This window comes from Nymphaea colorata, chromosome 8 (assembly GCF_008831285.2).
Source record: "Nymphaea colorata isolate Beijing-Zhang1983 chromosome 8, ASM883128v2, whole genome shotgun sequence".
Classification (NCBI taxonomy): Eukaryota; Viridiplantae; Streptophyta; class Magnoliopsida; order Nymphaeales; family Nymphaeaceae; genus Nymphaea; species Nymphaea colorata.
This window is the reverse complement of record NC_045145.1, coordinates 3674096-3693460: the sequence shown is the minus strand read 5'-3', so window position 1 is coordinate 3693460 and position 19365 is coordinate 3674096. Positions and strand designations below refer to the sequence as shown.

At 40.0% G+C, this 19365-nt stretch overlaps 3 protein-coding genes across 3 annotated transcripts; all 3 read right to left on the bottom strand.

The window, feature by feature from the left end:
- Nucleotides 1-781: 781 nt before the first annotated feature.
- LOC116258484 (probable inactive purple acid phosphatase 2) lies at nt 782-3962 on the bottom strand. The gene is made up of 2 exons (XM_031635651.2): nt 2929-3962; nt 782-2033 (listed from the first exon to the last, which is right to left on the bottom strand). Exons 1-2 carry the CDS (start codon nt 3634-3636, stop codon nt 969-971), a joined length of 1773 nt encoding a protein of 590 aa, XP_031491511.1. The 5' UTR covers nt 3637-3962; the 3' UTR covers nt 782-968.
- Nucleotides 3963-6637: 2675 nt separating this feature from the next.
- LOC116258833 (probable inactive purple acid phosphatase 2) lies at nt 6638-9531 on the bottom strand. The gene is made up of 2 exons (XM_031636244.2): nt 8766-9531; nt 6638-7873 (listed from the first exon to the last, which is right to left on the bottom strand). The coding sequence occupies exons 1-2, from the start codon at nt 9471-9473 to the stop codon at nt 6638-6640; spliced, it is 1944 nt and encodes a 647-aa protein (XP_031492104.1). The 5' UTR covers nt 9474-9531.
- A 3451-nt stretch (nt 9532-12982) lies between these two features.
- LOC116258940 (probable inactive purple acid phosphatase 2) lies at nt 12983-17809 on the bottom strand. The gene is made up of 2 exons (XM_031636448.2): nt 16904-17809; nt 12983-14549 (listed from the first exon to the last, which is right to left on the bottom strand). The coding sequence occupies exons 1-2, from the start codon at nt 17630-17632 to the stop codon at nt 13329-13331; spliced, it is 1950 nt and encodes a 649-aa protein (XP_031492308.1). The 5' UTR covers nt 17633-17809; the 3' UTR covers nt 12983-13328.
- Nucleotides 17810-19365: the final 1556 nt, after the last annotated feature.

Genomic DNA, 19365 nt, shown 5'->3' with positions numbered 1-19365 from the left:
GCTTGTCCCCAAAGGTCTTCAATATCTGCAGGATCCACTTCACAGTGGATCTGCTTTCCTCTTGTGTGTGAAGAAAGGTCAGGTATGGAAGTGAGGCTCCTATGTCTCCAAACAGAAAGACATTTGTTTCATCAGAATACTTGTCATTAGAAATGAAGCTGTGAGTTGAGCTCCAACCTCCTTCATCGCTCCCCACCTGCTTGTCATGCAGAAAGCACATTGAGAAACCCAAACCTGAATCGACGTTGCATTCAGAGGGTTTCTGAGTTTTTTAACATGACATTATAAATGGCCGATTTTTCGATATGAACAAACTCTGGTTTCCTCCTCATTAGATATTGTGTATTGCCGCCCTTCCAAGATAAAAATTATGTATTCAGCATAAAAAGAAGGCGTTAGTTGTTGTTTGAGTTCTTAACCGGGGGTAAAAGATGCAGCAGCCTAATGGCATGACAGACCCCCCCGAGTGAAAAAATTTGAAATTAATGTGCACATGGAGCAGTCTCTCTCTGAACGGCGGTAAAAATTAAACATCACTGACATTTTATTCTGGACGTAATCGTTACAAGTTGCCTTTCACCGATGTCTTTTTTCCCCATGCGTCCGTGAATCATCTCTTGTTGGAGTGAAATGGCTTTGCTGACTAAATAGAAGACCGCCTGCTTATACGGGCAAAAATGGTTAGGTCAAAATTGCATCAGCAAAATGACCGAAATATTTTAGGTTTAGACAGTGAGAACATGCTTTTCTATATTGTCACATAACGTAGGACTTCTGTGTCTTTAGGTTCAGAAGAAGCAACATGATCCCATTAAGACTGTAACTCAATGTCTACTTTCCAGTCCCATCTTGGGCTAACAAGTTGCCTAATGAAACTCTAAGCATTATTATTTGCTAGTGGATGCTCAATAGTAGATCCAACTTACAAAGGGCTTCAGAAGCATAGCGAGAAGCAGAGTAACGAGTTCTCAACGGCCTTTTGAAGTAATCTCCACAGAATCATGAGGCATGCCGTCATGATTTCCTATGTATGTGACAACCATCTTCTCTCTGGTTGCATGAAGCCTTACATATCCAAGCTCTGCGCTTCGGTACAGCGATCTAGCTGGCTGCGGATAGATCGGAAGATCAGGATGGTCCGGCCTTGGCTCCCATTTGGACTGCCAGTTTTGGCCACCCATACCAATTACCATGTGCATTGTGAAATGACTGTCTGTGCTGTTTTCTGGGAATCCACAGGTGAAATTTCTCAAAGGGCATAACCTCTCATAAGTATGAACATGGCCCCAGAGTGCCAGATCAACTCTGTTGCTTGTGAACAGAGGCTCTAAATGCTCAAGCATTCTTGCTCTGAGTGGCGCATCCCTTAACTCATAGCTTGTGGTGTACATAGGTCGATGACCTTGCGCCACTACAAACGGTGTCTTCTCTCGATTCACAGACTCCAAATCATTCTTGATGAAAGCATACTGATCACTGCCTTTCAAGAAGTTGGTCTCTGTTGATATAAAGAGGAAATGGACCACTCCAACATCAATGGAGTAGTACAAGTTTTGAGTGGCCGGCGCACCAGTTCCGGTCGGCAATGAAGAATTTCCAGGCATGTTAAACTTCAAACTGTAAGGAACTCCGCATTCGCCGCCACCATCGGTTCCATAAACGGCATAGGACCACGATGGCCGCCATGGCTGGGATGGCCAATCATACTCATGGTTGCCTATGCAGACATGATATGGAACTTTAGAGGCAAGGGGTTCAATCTGAGTGAAGAATGAATCCCATATCCAAGCATATCCACGAGCGTAACTAATATCACCAATGTGGGATATGAAGGCAGGCTTGTCCCCAAGATCTTCAATGTCACGCAGGATCCACTTGACAGTGGATTTGCTTTCCTCTTGTGTGTAAAGGAAGGTCAGATATGGAAGCGAGGTTCCCATGTCTCCAAAAAGAAAGGCATTTGTTTCGTCAGACTGCTTATCTTTAGATATGAAGCTGTAAGTTGGGCTCCACCCTCCTTCATCGCCGCCCACCTACATGTAACACCAAAAACATATTAAGAAACCCAATCTTGGGTCAATTTTGAATACAGAGGGTTAATGAGTTCTGCTTTGATTTCTCAGTCTCACTTTTTCTTTTTATCATTAGATGTCATCTTGTAGAGCACAAGAGGGAGAGAAAAGAGAGATACCAGCAAGAGGTAAGATCGATACCAGTTATGATTTCTTCATTATAAATTAAAAGAAGACGTTGTCAACTCGACTGAGTTCTTAAGATGAGTTCAAGCTGCAGGACCTTCATGGCGTGACACGGCTTGGTAGTGCTGGTCGGCAAAATTTAGAAAACTGAAGCTCGTTTCTAATGTTATGCACAATGATGAGCCGCTAAAAGCCAATTTTCTTAATTAGAAATAAATTCGAACTGGTCCTCCCATATTTGTTCATTAACCTAAAATAAGCTTGTGTTTAGAAATTTCGAATACCATTTTTCCCGTTTGATTGACATGGAATCGTTGGAATGTTAAGGTTGTAATTTAAGTAAAACGCAAAAAACATTAACCTCTAACTGATTTTTTAAGATAATTTTGGATAGAAAGAGTGTGACGAAAAAACATTTGAACTCTGAGATACTTGATAAGATCCTCCGTTTACTTGGCTAGTTGGACAAGGAATGCCCAAATCTCTCTCTCTCTCTCTCTGAAAAATTCAAAACTGGGGTTGTAGTTTCTAATCTGTTCCTTCCACTCCATTAAATTGATGGACTTGGGACCTCGAAGTTGAAGAAGGTTCAGGGGATTCAGTATCTGAAGTCCTGAGTAATTTGAACATATCTTAATTTTGTTTTTCTAGTCCAACTGTCTAGAGTAGATAATAGACTCTCTAACAAGTTGTAAACAAGTGGATGTAGCCTGGATTAATTTAATCTTACCTTATAGTAATATTTCTTCCCAGGCTTCAAATTCTTCATGAGCCCGTCGTGGATGTAGCCTGGATCCCTCCACCCTATGTCCGAATTCGCCGGCGAGTCGCACATATCCGGCCTTGTATACGTCGTCGCCGGCGCCTCCACCGTTTCTCCCAGCTCATCTTCCTTCAGTCCGTACCTCACAGAGCTCCTCATCCCGTCCCTTGTGATGAACATCACCCTCATCTCGTCATCCTTCGCTCCAAACGCGAGGTGGATCTGAGATGGGTCGTTGTAGTTCACGAAGGAGATCTCTTCGCTGGTCGCCAGCAGGTGGCGAGTTCCTGGAAGCGGGTTCCCCATGTCGTCGCGGCGAGTCCCATTGTTGATTTCGCTCTCGTTCCAGTTGAAGATTCGAAATTGATAGCTCGATCTCAGGTTCAGTAGAGGGAGAACGATGGAACCAGAGCCGGAGTTCCAAGTCGGGGAGGACGATAAGAAAACGTAGCCAATGTAGTTCTCGTCGGAAGAGGTGGCAGGACTGTAGACTCCAAGCCAATCGAGAGCACAGGGGTTCGAGATCCCGCTCCATTTTATCTTTACCGGGTCGCCGGATTTCTTCAAAATTTTGGGGTAAACATCCAATTTGGCGACGTTGGCAGCGGTGGAACCGGCAAGGATGGCCATGAACAGTATAGGGAGAAGGAAGGGGCACCCCATGGAGACGTCCATGGTGTGCTTGAGAGAGAGAGAGAGAGAGTGCTCCTTCACATATAGAGAGCAGAGTACAGAAAGAGTGAGCGCCCCGCCGTTTTGTAGTTTACTTTCTGAAGAGACGAAGAGCAGAGGCGGATGGAGACATTGAGCACCTTCACATTCAAAGAGAGAAGACCGCAGATGGAGACAACCCCCACTCCTTTGTTTGTTGCTTCTGAGAGAGAGAGATGTCAGCTCAATTCTGTAATCGACAGTCAATAAGTCATCGGATGTGAAAGGAATCTGCAGCGCTTCGCGTCATACGGCAACAAACACCCAGTCGTCGTCCACAACCATTCTGAAAGGAAAGCGTGCAAGATCTGCTATGGTCCGCATAAGATCACAAAGTCCACAGCATAGTTTCTCATCCATATATAGCTTCATGTCGAGTTCTCAAGTAAATCTGCAGAACCAATCAGTGACAAACTCAAGCTCAACCACTACGAGCGCAGTTTTGTTTGGATAATAAAAGAGCCAACTACAGTCTAGAACGGCCTCGGTTGAAGCGAAAGTTTAACTTCTAATGTTCAGCCAGTTAAAGTCTTGCCTGCGCGCCTTGTTCAGGCTTGAATTTGGCTCGTGTGCAGGCCTGTCCTTATGGAAAATGAACCAAGTGGATGATACCAAGATCTGTTAATTATTCGACCGCAGAATTAAATGATTTTTAGAACTAATTTCATGTAAAATTCTATCCGCTAGCTGAAGTGGTTTTGGTGTCATCGGAACCGAGAATTAATTGGGCAGATTTACATTTTACAGACGCATTTCGTCGCATGCAGGCCACTTATAATGGACTATAAACTAAAGAGAATGAATAAAGGTAGTTCTTCTATAAGCCAGGAGATCAGGAAGAGCCAAGAATATATATATGGTGACTGAATCTCCAGAGTCACCTAAATTACTCATGAAGGCCATTTGTAAGGATGTCGATATACTTGATTTGGACTGTGTGCATATTCAACTGAACCATTCCAAAAAAAATAGATACGAAAAAATAATAATATTCGATTAATAAATCAAATCGAATTTGGATTTAACAACTGACATCCAATTAGATTTGGATATATATATATCTGATTGGATTCAGATCGGATCTAATACTTTGAAAATTGTTCACATTCGGTTCAAAATTCAGACTTGAATTCAGATATAAATGTAAAAATTGGGTTTGGAATGGTTCGGATTGAGAAATCAAATTTCAGGTTCAGGTTTGGATTCAGATATGACCTTTCTTCATTCGCATATGAATCCAAATATATGATTATCCGAAAAAGCAGATACGAAAGAGTATGTTCGATTTGAATTCAATCCATTGACATCTCTATCCATTTGACCCATCATAATAGATAAATTTGACCCATCATAATAGATAGTTAAGATAAAAACAAGGAGTAAAATATGTAAACAAAATATTATATGACAAAAATGTTCTTATCTTTCTTCTCATCGTTTTTCTCTCAAGCATCTATCACGATCGATCGAATAACCCCCTGAGTAAGCTTGGTGACTCTAGACAGCTAAAGTCATCTTTCAATTTTTCATATATAGAAAGAGCAAAGCATAGAAAGAGTGAGACCCCACTCTTTTTTTCGTTGCTCATAGAGAAAGAGAGATGTCCATTGAAATTTTGAATGATATAATCCACAAAGTCATCAGATGTGAAAGGAATCTCCGGCACATCCCATCGTACAAACATGAAGTAGTAGTCTCGTCCTTCACAACCATTTTGAATGAAAGTACCAAGCTCTATATGTTTGTCCATATATATATATATAGTTGAAATCCACCTCTTACCTTGAACTCATCCAATTAGGTTGAAAGATACTGAGTATCTCAATACCACATGCTAAAAACCATGGGTTTAAGGTTGGATAGGGGCATGGTCCGACCTTAAATCTATATATGAATCTGAGATCTCATATCCCTAGTGAAACAAATGCAACCTTTAAGGCAATGAGTGCATTGTATTGATAAGTGTAATTAAACACAATACCTAATGTACATTGGCTTTGTGTGATCTGAAGGGTTGACGGTTTCCTTTCTAATTGGGATAGAAAAATCTAGAAATTATATATATATATATATATATATATATATATATATATATATATATATATATATATATATATATATATATATATATTATGTGTGTGTGAAAGTTGGTGAAAACTACGCCATTTGATTATTAAAGTTTTTTTTGCAATTTTATATAACCTTATAGATATGATTTTAAAGGTGATTTAGTGAGAAACATTTATTAAGTTAGTAATTTTTCATTTTAACAATGTCTTTTAATAATTGAAAAATGAATGACTCTTATAACATCAAAATTTGATGGTAGAAAAGATCATTTTTTTCACAAAAATAACTTGAACTAAATATAATTAGTGTTAAATTAGTATTTATAAATGCATTAGATGGTTCACATTGTGGTCACAACACTTAAAACAAATTTAAGAGTTCTGATTTTTATCTTTTACTCAAGTGATATCGAGATTTTTTTATTATGTGAATTTTAATTAATTGCCACAAAATTCGATTAACCCCACTTTCAAACAAACAAAAAACGGATCCAATTAGTTGGCCGCTTCTTGAGGTTTTTAAACCATGAGGACAAATGCACGTGAATAAAACTTAAAATGCAAAAAAAAAAAATGTTTTCACTGAAGTGTTGCAGCGGTCATAACCTTCAAACCCGAACTACCATTCACATCAGCATCACACATGCTTTCTTTCAGGTGTCACCAAAAACTGCCATCTTTAACAGATTTGAAAGAAAGAGACTGTTCCAGCCATATGGGCAGAAGACAGGATGTAGAAATTACACTATAGATTAAGAAGAAATTAAACTCCTTGCATAACTAAAATTCTTGAATTTGTCACGTGAAATGGAAGTCTTGAAAGACACGGAACAATTCATGATCATCAAATTCTTGATCAACTGCTTAATCATTTATCATGTTCTCTGCTAACTCTTCTATAATTCATCATCAGTATTTACGGCAGTCCAGTGCTTTTGGCGATTTGCTCTCTTCTTGGCATGCACGAGGAAGCCTATAACAAGCCCTGCAAGAACCCCACCGGCCACAAGAATTCCACCTCTAATTTGGCCACGGCCGGTAGCATCAGAATGAACAACGGTAATCTCTTGAATGTTCTGTGCTGAAATATCAACACTGTCATGAGTCATTCCATCATGATTTCCAACATAGGTAACTGTCATCTTCTCTTTTGTTGCATGAAGCCTAACATAGCCGAATTCGGCACTCCGGTACAAGGATCGATCCGGCTGCGGAAAGATCGGAAGTTCAGGATGATCAGACCTCTCCTCCCATGAAGCCTGATTATCATGACCAGCCATGCCGATTCCCATATGCACAGTGAAGTGCGGATCTGTGTTGTTTTCTTGGCTACCACAGGTGAAATTTCTTAGAGGGCAGAATCTCTCATAGGTGTGAACGTGTCCCCAGAGTGCAAGATCAACTCTGTTGCTCACAAGCAATGGCTCCAAGTGCTCAAGAAGCGTTGCTCTGAATGGAGCACCTCGGGGTTGACTGCTTGTGGTGTACATAGGCCGATGGCCTTGCACCACAACAAAAGGTGTCTTCTCTCGATTGACAGACTCCAGATCATTCTTGATGAAAGCATACTGGTCGCTTCCTTCAAAGAAGTTGGTCTCTGTTGATATGTACAGGAAGTGCACCACCCCAACATCAATGGAGTAGTACAGGTTTCTGGTGGCCTGGTCTCCATGCCCAGTCGGTAGAGAAGAATTTCCAGGCATGTGAAACTTCCAGGAGTAAGGAACTCCACACTCGCCGCCGCCGTCCGTCCCATATACAGTGGCGGACCACGACGGCCGCCATGGCTGAGACGGCCAGTCATACTCATGGTTGCCTATGCAGACATGATATGGAACTTTGGAGGCCAGGGGTTCGATCTGAGTGAAGAATGAATCCCATATCCAAGCATAACCACGGGCATAACTGATATCGCCGATGTGGGAGATGAAAGCAGGCTTGTCCTCAAGATCTTCAATGTCCCGCAGGATCCACTTCACAGTGGATTTGCTTTCCTCCTGAGTGCGAAGATAAGTTAAATATGGAAGAGAAGTCCCCATGTCGCCGAAAAGAAAAGCATTTGTTTCATTGGAATTGTTGTCTTTAGAAATGAAACTGTAAATGGAGCTCCAGCCTCCTTTGTCGCTGCCAACCTGTTAAGAACACAAGAAATGTATAAACAAACTGAATATGTTGCAAAATTTACAGTACTTTGATTTCAATAAGGGGATATGAGATCTGTGCTGCTGTGAAGTCTACTTTTTAAAAGTCTCGGTAGATCGACTTTAATCAAACGGAAAGAGTATGTTTCTATGTTTCTTGCTATGTATGGCTTTCTGAATTTACTTTGTGTCAATGTTGCATTTTGGAATATTGGGCGTGTACCAGTGAAAGAATGCATCTAATATTATTAGAATCGGCTTGAATGGGTCTATATTTTGATCCAAATCAGTCAAAAACGAATTCAGATTGACATTTGTTATCTATCTTTCACCTATTTAATTTTTAATTTTTAATTAATTTTAATATATATTTTATTTAACTAAAAAAAAATCTTAACATTTTATAACATTGGTTGAATGAACTAGGATACAGATTTAGTGATTCAGCTAAATTTGGCATGAAGAAAAATGGAAAAAATACGTACACAAATAATTAAAATGATTCCAAAAATTTTAAAGGTATGTTTAAAACAACAATAGAAACAAAAACGCCATTCATTCATCAACTATAATTGAATTAGCCGACGGAGGATGATTAGGGTCTTTTTTTTTTATAATGTCTTAGTTTAAAGGGCATAGCAAAGCTGATCGGGGTTGGTTCGGTCAATGGGATTTCGGCCATAGATTAATTTTGAAGGGAGTAACCATATATTTACCAAGATCGTGAAGTAATTATATTGACATCGGGGCTCCAAACATGAAGATTTTGCAGCTTCGATAAATTAGATAGAATGGTTGATCGAACTGATTTAAAACATTTCCATGAAAATAAAAGAAAAATAAGAAAGAAAAGACGAAAGTCATGAAACAACGACATCCTCACCTGATAGTAGTACCTCGTCCCTGGCTTCAAATTCTTCATTAGCCCATCATGGATGAACCCCGGATCCCTCCAGCCTGCCTCCGAATTCGCCGGCGAATCACACATATCCGACCTCGAGTACGTCGATGCCCGAGCCTTCACCATCTCCGTCTGCTCCTCCTTCTTCAGCCCATACCTCACAAAGCTTCTCCTTCCGGCCCTCGTGATGAACAGCACCCGCATCTCGTCGTCCCTCGATCCGAACGCGAGGTGGATCTGCGCCGGGTCATTGTCGTTCACAAAGGAGATCACTTCGCTCGTCGCCAGCAGATGGGCGGTGCCGGGCAGCGGATTCTCGTCGTCGTCGCGGCGCGTGTTATTGCTGATCTCGCTCTCGTTCCAGCTGAAGATCCGGAATTGGTAGGTCGATCTCAGGTTCAGCAGGGGGAGATCGATCGAAGCTGAGCCGGAATTCCAGGTGGGGAAGGTCGAAAGATAGACGTACCCAATGAAGTTCTCGTCGGAGGAGGTGGCGGGGTTGTAGATTCCCAGCCAGTCGAAGGATTGCGGCGTCGGGATTCCATTCCACTCGATCCTCACTGAATCGCCCGACTTTTTTAAAATTTTGGGGTGCACGTCCAAGCTGACGACGGTGGCAGCGGCTGATTTCAGGGGGAAGGCGGTGAAGAAGAGGGAGACGCAAAGGAGAAGCCTTACAGGGACGTTCATGGCGGCTCTGTGTGTCTGTGTGCATTCGTGAAGAGCGAGAAAGAGAGCTCCCTCTTGCTTACAGAGAACTCCCACTCAGAGACAAAGAGAAAGAAGTCAACAATATCAGCGAGTCGGTTGAGAAGAAACCGAAGACATGAGTGGAATTGAATTCAGTGTGCAATACTGCAGAATAATTTATGGCATAATTAGAGTGTAAAATTGACTTCTCTTCGGAATTGTCATTGTAAAGATTTGACATTTGATTCGGAAGAATAACTGACTAATATATATATTTGGCTGGAAAACAAAGTAAAGTGCTTTATTGATGTTTTTAAAAAGGTTGATTGAAGTTTTTAATCCTTCTTAAAATCTTACTCACATACCCAAATAACTGAGCTAAGAACAATAGATTTTAAGTTGTTCATTCATTTAGACTTATGGCTAAGATCCGTGCAGTTCATGATTCTGTAGTTTATGTTAGACTATATTTCACAGCTAGCTCTTGTTTTCGGAATGTTAGGCAAAAAAAGGACAAGAAAAAAGAGAAGGAAATCGAATGCAGTTGACTTGACTTGGCTTTCTAAGAAAAAGAAAGAAGGAGATCGAATGAAGTTCACTAGACTTTACTAAAAATAAAGGCATCTTATGATATGGTCACCCTCTTGGTTGATAAAAGGACAGCTTAAATCTAACTTTTGGTTTGGATTTTGTCGTTAATTAGCAGTTATTTTATACTTGAGAGGGGTCATGGCCCTTACCGGCCCTTTGGCTCCGCCCCTCTATGCAGGGTTCAGAGTGCAGACGATGAGGACTAAGAGGGAGAGAGAAAGAGAGAGCCGATAAAATAGAAATATATTATAAAATTTGAAGACAAGAAGTCCCCTAAATACAAAGAACAAACTGAGAGAAAGAGATATATATATGTTGATTTGGACTTCCTAAATTGATACAAAACCTAGTCTACGGTAATAAAGTAGTTTGGAAATAAAAACTAAAGTGCTAATCTGGTTGTGTATTTATGTGTGATGTTGCATGCCTCTTGCAGTCAACGTGCATCTTTTACATTCGACGTGAAACCTATTCCGACTTGTACATATTTTTCTTATGGTTTCTTATGAGCTTACGCCTTTTAATTTTGGCTATGGACTGATCACAATCACACATGGAGTTGTAAGTTTAAAGGATTCCAGTTTCATGTTAAGAACTTCATAAATCCATAAACTTCACTCTTCATGTATGTTTCTCTGATCTTTGTTAATTTCATGTTTATATTAAAGAATCATGTTAGGAAATTACGTTAAAAGTTAAGTCAAACTTACCCCTGATTTTGAAAGTAAAACGTGAGCAAGTGATTCATCCCTACTACCCCGGAGAGCGTGACCGAGTTTAAAATAGCACAACGAATACTCATATCACCAGTCCTTCGGTTTTAGTTGATGAAAAAATCAAACATGACGTTCCAGCGGACTTACTTTCTTTCAGTTATTTATTTGAAGAAAAAATGCACTATAAAAATGTATGACTCAACACAATCGAGTCACCAAGTCAACTTTCTCATCTGATGGCCCAGTCTTCAGCAGATCCGAATTCAAATAATGAGTTTGCCAACTATGGTGCACATTGTAGTGACTTTTTTTGTGTTTGTAGTATCAGTTCATGATGCTTTTAGTGATAGACTTTTAACATCTAATTATTAGGAATATGGCATATTTGAATTCCGTCTGCACAACCTACATGAGAATTTGTTCATCTGTCTCTATGGGCAACGGAGGTCATTCTACTTCTTGTTTAGGGTTGGGCATCAGGCCGGGTAGTTGGTATCCGGTCCGATTGAACCCAAGTTTGGGCCCCAAAAAAACTGGCCCAGGCAGGCTTGGGTCAGCCTGACTAGGCTCGATTTGATTCTAGTAATTTTTTAATATTATTTTTATTTTAATATACTTTATTATTAAAATATAATTTATATCAATTTTTGTATTTTAAAAATTATTTTTTTATTTTAACTAGGTTGGGCCTGGGCTCGGTTTCGGGTGTTGGGTGGGGCCTAGTCAGAATCAATTGTTAGTATACCTATGTCGGCCTTGTTGGTAGAGTGCACAGGAACATATCTTTTCACATACTCCTAACTCAACCAACTATGCAATACCCATTGAGTCATTTTCAATAGCATTGTTGTGATAACCAATGTTAGCTGATTCAGCCAATTTGAATCAAATTGGTGGCAAACGACTGGACTCAAGTTAATGGCCAATTATATTTTAAGACTTTTTTGTACTGAAACTATTTTTTAAATGTTTGTTTTTTGATATTTTCTGGCCGATTGGAAGTGATTTAGCTGAATCAATGGATCAGCTAAAGTTACCGAAACTGCAGCACTGCAGTTGGTGGTAACTTATCTCCATATTTTGAAGGTGCAAGCTGCCCCCTTTTTCTAAGGAGTATATCTTTCATCTCTATTTGAGGAGAATACAGTCAAGGGGAAACACATCTTGAATACAAAATTTTAGACACATAAGGGCTGTTTGACAATGGTAACACATTCTTACTATTTCAAAAATGAGGCAGATTCATGATATACTTAATCTACCTTATTCTTTAAGACAAATTCATGAAACAATAACAATGTGTCGCTGTTGCCAAACGAACCTTTAGATGAACAAGGACTCCTTCATATATGGTGAAATGTTAGCTTATATAAGGGGTGTTTTTCCCCTTTTTTTCCAGAGACATCCTTAGGTTGAATCTTGAGAAGAATTGGCTCAAATCATTACTAATCTAGTGAAGGATAATTGGGTTTTTGGCTACCAAGCTCGTGAACATACAGCATACTTGGTTCCCCGGATGAGTTGATCAATGCAATAACCAAAAAGCATTCCAATCACAAAGCTTGGACTTGTCCTGACCTAATTAATGCCAGTTCCATGGTTAATGGAGTCAAGGTCAAAACCCTGTGGCTCAGGTAGGTCTCCGTTATCTGCTTCACATGGCTTGATGCTCTATCTTCAGGGTCATTCTGTGATTTACCTATCTCCTAAACTTTAGATTTCTCCATATTGTTTAACGAATAGTATTCTTGCGGCAATCAAGGGTCTCTCTGTGACGTCCTCTAACAAGCATTTTTGCTGTCACAAAACAACTGCAGGCCGAGGTTTTGCACCTTGGGAATGTCAGCTCCACCAGAGACTACACTTATACCGCTAGTTGACTTGTTCGTGCAACGCGGGCTTCAAAAGAGTGTAGCTCTTGCGATACTCCACATGTAGCTACCACTTGACCTGATATCAATTCTTACGTCCAACAGTTTCTACAATAAGGAGGTAGATGCACACCAAGCTTATAAACCTTTTCAATATTAATAATTTTCTTGAATGACCTTAGAAAGCCCCTGTTGGAAGAGCCCATGAAGTCAGATACAGATATACTGCCAAGAAAGAAATACCAAGATATGTAGAATCCATTCGCCCACCACCGAGAAAAATTGAATGATCTGATTGGGAGGTTATGTGGAATCAGGAGCAAGTTGTACATTGAAGCCAGAACCAGACCAACTGTGCATTATTTCTACCGATGTCTTTTCAAATGTCATTCACCAGTTGACTCAAAAGCACACACTAGAAAAGGAAGAAAGAAGCTGATACAGGCAGAAGATATCCACATATTAGGAACAACAGTAATGAACACATATCTACATGAGCTTACACTATTCTCTGAACAAAATGGAACCTATTCCACCATCAATTCATTCAAAAGAGGCAGTTACCCCCAGTAAGTATGCCTTGCAACTCAATAGTGGCTGATGTTCCTTCGCTTGAGCTAGAAATACTACGGCATGAGAGTCAAGTGAAGCGACTGACTGCTGTCTCTGCAAACCGTCTACATTTCATCACTCTTTATCACACTCCAGCTCCTGTGATTTGCGTCCTTCCTAGCATGCACAAGGAAACCAATAAGGAATCCTACAAGAGTCCCAACTACCAAAAGGCTTCCTCCTTGGACGTAGCGAGAAGCAGAAGTATGAACAATGGCTTCCTTAACACCTTTTCCTAAAATATCAACAGTATCATGAGGCATTCCATCATGATTTCCTACGTAAGTGAGTGACATCTTCTCTCTTGTCGCATGCAGCCTGACATAACCAAACTCACCCCCACGATACAATGATCTCGCTGGCTGTGGATAGATTGGAACATCTGGGTGGTCAGGCCTTGGTTCCCAAATGGGTTGCCAGTCTTGACCACCCATTCCAATCACCATATGCATTGTGAAGTGATTATCTGTGCTGTTGTCTTGGCCTCCACATGTGAAATTTTTTAGAGGACAGAACCTCTCATATCTATGTACATGACCCCAGAGAGCAAGACTAACTCTGTTGCTTACAAATAAAGGTTCCAAGTGCTCCAGCATTCTTGCCCTGTGTGGAGCATCCCTTACCTCATTGCTTGTGGTATACATCGGGCGATGACCTTGCACGACTATAAAAGGTGTCTTCTCACGATTTACAGACTCCAAGTCACTCTTGATAAAAGCATACTGATCACTTCCTGGAAGAAAGTTGGTCTCCGTTGAAATATACAAGAAGTGGACAACCCCAACATCAATGGAGTAGTACAAGTTTCGGGTGGTCTGGACACCATTTCCAGTAGGCAGCGCAGAATTTCCAGGCATGTTAAATTTCAAGCTGTAAGGTACTCCACATTCACCACCTCCATCAGTTCCATAAACAGCATACGACCAAGATGGCCTCCAAGGTTGAGATGGCCAATCATACTCATGATTGCCTATGCAAACATGGTATGGTACTTTAGAAGCAAGGGGTTCAATCTGAGTGAAGAATGAATCCCATATCCATGCATAACCACGAGCATAACTGATATCACCAATATGGGATATGAAAGCAGATTTGTCCCCAAGGTTTTCAATGTCACGCTGGATCCACCTTACAGTCGACTTACTTTCCTCTTGAGTGCGAATAAAAGTTGCATATGGGAATGAAGTTCCCATGTCTCCAAAAAGAAAAGCATTTGTCTCACCAGAATCTTTGTCCTTGGAAATGAAACTATAAGTTGAGCTCCATCCTCCTTCGTCACTGCCAACCTGTGAATAACATAAAGGTTTTAGTAAAAATAAACAGGAAATCAACACCTAAATTGACAGAGCTTAAGGTTCAGGCAAAGCTAAATAAACTCTAGCAACTGGTAAATGCCTCTTGCCAATAGGATAAATCTTATCTGAAAATCTTTTTTTATTTTAGGGTGACTGACAAAGGAGGCAAAGTACTCACCTTTAGAAGGTGTTTGGTAAGGAACAGTGTTCTTTGGAATGCAGTGTTCCATGAATGTGTCAGTGTTCCTGTTACCAAACACCCCCTTAGGGTCAAACCTCGCTAGTTTTTATTCAAAAAGTTAACTGCAAAAGGAAACAGACAAGGTTGGTGGTAGGAGTCTATGGGACAAAGATCAGGGGACTCCAGTCGTGAATTCTTGAAGCTCGGTCAGGTAGACATGTGGCTGAGTTCTTTTTGTTGGACGAATGGTTACTCTCTAGGAAGGACTTCCCTAGTAAATTTGGGCATATTTCTAACAATTCAGGATGCGAAAGGTGTCTCAATAATATGACAGATGGAAGATCACCTTCTTCCTAGCAGGTGGCAGATGATTCAAAAGGAGAGTCAGTGAGTCACAGAAGTGAAGTTAAGAACTGCCTGCCAACAGTGGAAGCAGGAAGAGTGCTAAGTGAAGTTGGAGAATGTGATGGCAGGAATGACAGAGGGTAGACAAACATGCTCTGTTTTCTGTCTCTCAGATACAGGATCTTTCAGTTTTTTGTGAGCTCAAATGGGTTTATCTCTCACCGTTAGGGCAGCAGGTTTTTTGTGGGCTGGGCTTCTGCTATTCTGTTTTGATGCAAAGCATCCTGTATATCTATCTTTTTAACAGTACATATCATTTTATTGGAATAAAAGGAGGGGAGCCTGACTCCCAGCAGCCACTCATTGGCACCAGATGCAGATCTTAATGGAAAGAAAAATCATTCAACAAAAGAAAAAAGTAACATGGGGTTCAAACTGATCGAGTGTGACTTCATTTTGATGTGATTATATTTCACAAAAAGTCCTCTGATTGGTCAAAACCAACAAAAAAAAATGAGCTTCCACACATGAAGGCCTAGACTACGGCCATAGTGAGCTATATTGCTGCAATCCTATTTCACAATTTCACTTGAAATTTCATAAACTATCTGTACCACAAAAACTTCTCCTACATATTCATTGCAGATATACTTTTTGAGGCCTTTAGATGTTTAAATGAAATCAAAGTAAGAGCTGCCTTGTAACAAGAGCGTAGAGATGTCCTATTGGACAATAAATGTGGAACGCAGAACAAGTGCTAAAGTGTGGGATCAGTCTCCTTAATGTTCAGAATGGTCATTAACCAAGAAAAGTTATTCCATAATAAAATGTGTACACCAGATTCCCCTAATCAAGTGAAAGCTATACGCAGGCAGACCCCCATTTTTCGATGGTCAGCTGATGAAGAAATGGCTCAACATTCGACCATGCAAATGAAATTTCTCTCAGTTAATGAGAAACAGAATCACAATAGCAATAGATTAGTTACTACAAACTTTTCAGGAACAATACGTTGTTTGTTGGATAATAAAAATGATAATTGACATAAATAATTCTGACCAATGCAGGTAACAATAATGACTAGGTTACATTGAGGGAACCTCATTTAAAACAGAAATTGACAAACCAGATGTCCTGAGAACAACTTTTTCCCATAAAATTTTGGAAACCACTGCATTTTTTTTTAAAGGCGAAAACATGTAATGTGGATACAGATTACTAAAGCTTGATACATGTCAAAAACTAAACATCAACTGGAGATCTTCAACGATAACTTTGTGAAACACGAATAACCAAATACAGGAAATATTAGCTGAAAAGAATTTTTAGGGGAAAAGAAGTTCCTAAGTCGTCATTTTATATGGTCTTCTCCAAATAACTAGATTATGCAACCTCACTCGATTGCAATCCTGCGCCAATTCTTTTGATTGGAATGCCGCACTTAATTATTTAACAAGACTAATATATATCCCTTTTATACAGCTTTAAAAGGAACAGTGAAAAATAAAACAGAGAGGATCCACTGACAACAAAGAGAAGCAACGTAAGCATTGCATCCATGGGGACGGGGGAAAGAAGCATCCCCCCACCAAAAATTCCAGCGGAGAATCTTAAAATCCTCTCTACGTAAAATATTAACATAGTCAACTGACGTAAATTATGCACTTGAATCATGAAGCAGGCACTCAACATAATAAAGAAAGAACCATATCAACCATCAACAACAGATACTTCAAAATTTATCAACAAAGTTACTAACTAATTAATCTAGCAGAAACCAACCAGACCACAGGAACAGGCATGGGCACAATATTGTCACCTGATAGTAGTACCTCGCTCCAGCCTTCAAATTCTTCATGACTGCATCATGTATGTTCCCCGGATCCCTCCACCCACCATCCGAATTCGCCGGCGAATCGCACATATCCGACCTCGAATACGTCGTCGTCGACGCTTCCGCGATTTCATCGAGCTCGTCGCGTTTTAGCCCATATCGCGCAAAGCTCTTGATTCCGTCCCTCGTGATGAACAGTACCCTCATCTCGTCATCGTTTGATCCGAAGGCGAGGTGGATCTGCGCCGGATCGTTGTAATTCGCAAAGGAGACCTCTTCGCTCGTCGCCAGAAGATGGCGGGTGCCAGGCAACGGGTTCTGGTCATGATCGCGGTGCTTCTTGTTGATCTCGCTCTCGTTCCAATTGAAGATCCGAAATTGGTAGCTCGATCTCAGGTTCAGCAGGGGGAGATCGATGAAACCAGAGCCGGATTTCCAGTTGGGGGAAGACGATAGGAAGACATACCCAATGAAGTTCTTGTGATCGGAGCTGGCTGGGTTATAGACCCCCAACCAATCGAGGGCATACGGGTTCGGGATTCCGCTCCACTCTATCCTGACCGAATCGCCGGATTTGTTCAGGATCTTGGGGTGAACATCCAATTTGACGACGTTGGCAGCGGCGGATTCTGCAAGGATAGCTATAAAGAAGAGAAGCAGAGGGACAAACGCCGTGGAGGCGCTCATCGTGGGTAACGAAGAGGATGGGTTCATTGCAGCAGAACTCCCTTCCCCTCAGGAGAAGGTAAGGAAGAGGTGTGTGTCTCTCCAAGATTGGTTATTGTTGTACAATAACCAAAGAAGAATCGTTGATCTGGCCGTTGTTCGGATCTCAGATTCTGAGGAGCTGAGGTTCTTCTCTTTGACAAGCACATCTGATTTTTTCAACATTATCCATGGTTTTGACCGAAGTTGATTTGGAAGTAACGTATAGTATATAATTAAGCATGCTATTAACCATATGTTACTATCGCTTCAATCTGGATCAAGGATTATGAGTGGATGAAATTTGAATCAACCGCAGTTTCTCTAAATGACAAGCAATTCTTTGAACCATGCTCGTATTCTTTTATTGTAAAACTAATCCATCACAATGTGTTAGTTGAGATATATTATCTCAACTACCCTCTTTCAGTTTTATGTTTTTTGTTTTGCCCTCCAATCAAAGAGAGAGAGAGCCGACAAAATAGAAATATATAACAAAATCTGGAGACAAGAAGTCCCCTAAGTACAAAAACAATCTGCAAAAAAAGAAAGAGATTTCTCTTCAAAAAAACCCCTAACTAGGGAACGAAAGACCCACAAAAATTTAAATCTAAGATCTCAAGAATTTCAAAAAGAGGAATCTTTTCTAGGTTTTCCACCAAATAAACATTTTCACACTTTAAATTGTATCTTCTTTTTGACATGCATCTAGAAAAGGAGCGATCAAGTGCAACAATCACATCTTCTTTTTGGTTGAGTGGGACAAGACAAAGGCATAAGCCCAGATAAGATTGTGCCTCCTCCTATATCAGTGATTTGTTGAGTTTCTGCAAGCATATTGCTTTTGCTTTCTAGAGATTTAACATAAGCGGACAAACTCGTATTTTCCAAACAGAAAATTTATGGCGGCGCTTGATTACCTTGAATTTTATACTCACAGAGTCTGATTTAACAAGGTCCTGCATTAAATTCACAATCTTATCAAAGTGTAGATTTGAAAACATAGTTCTAAGATCACCATTATGCTTCAAATCTTGAACCTTAAGTCAGATTAGAGGAAGTCTAGGCAGCCAGACTTGAAGAAGTCTCAGCCGAGAACTAGGCAGCCAGACTAGAGGAAGTTTGATTTGTGAATCAAACATCTGACTAAACTGTTCTAATAAAATTAGATATGGAAAAAAATTAATACCCAATTAAGAAATTGATCGGATTATGATTTAAGAAATGACATCCGATCAGGCTCAAATTCAGATTCAAATATATATAAATATATGAGTTTCAGATTCAGATTTAGCTTGGATTTAGTTTTAAGTAAATGTTTTATATTCAATACTTTTATATTTTGAAAATCAGCCATATTCAGTTCAAAATTCGGATTCCAATTCTAATATGAATGTAAAGACGGATTAGGATTGGATTTGGATTGTGAAAATTGGATTTTAAATTCGGATATAACTTTTTTTTTGTTCAACTTTGACTAGGGATTTGAATATGTGAATATAAAAAAAAAAACATTTACTTTTAAAGGTTATCTAATTTGAATATGATCGGTTGACATTATAAAAGATAGTGGATCTTAAGATACAAAATTTACAAATCCTTGGTGTAGTCCTTGCATCCTTCAAACATAGAAATTCATATCTTTATTAGAAATAAATAAAAAAACTAAAATTTAAGAGCAAGGATCTTGTACATTATCTCAAGATATGGATTGAGTCGTCAAACACACTCTAATGAAAAAG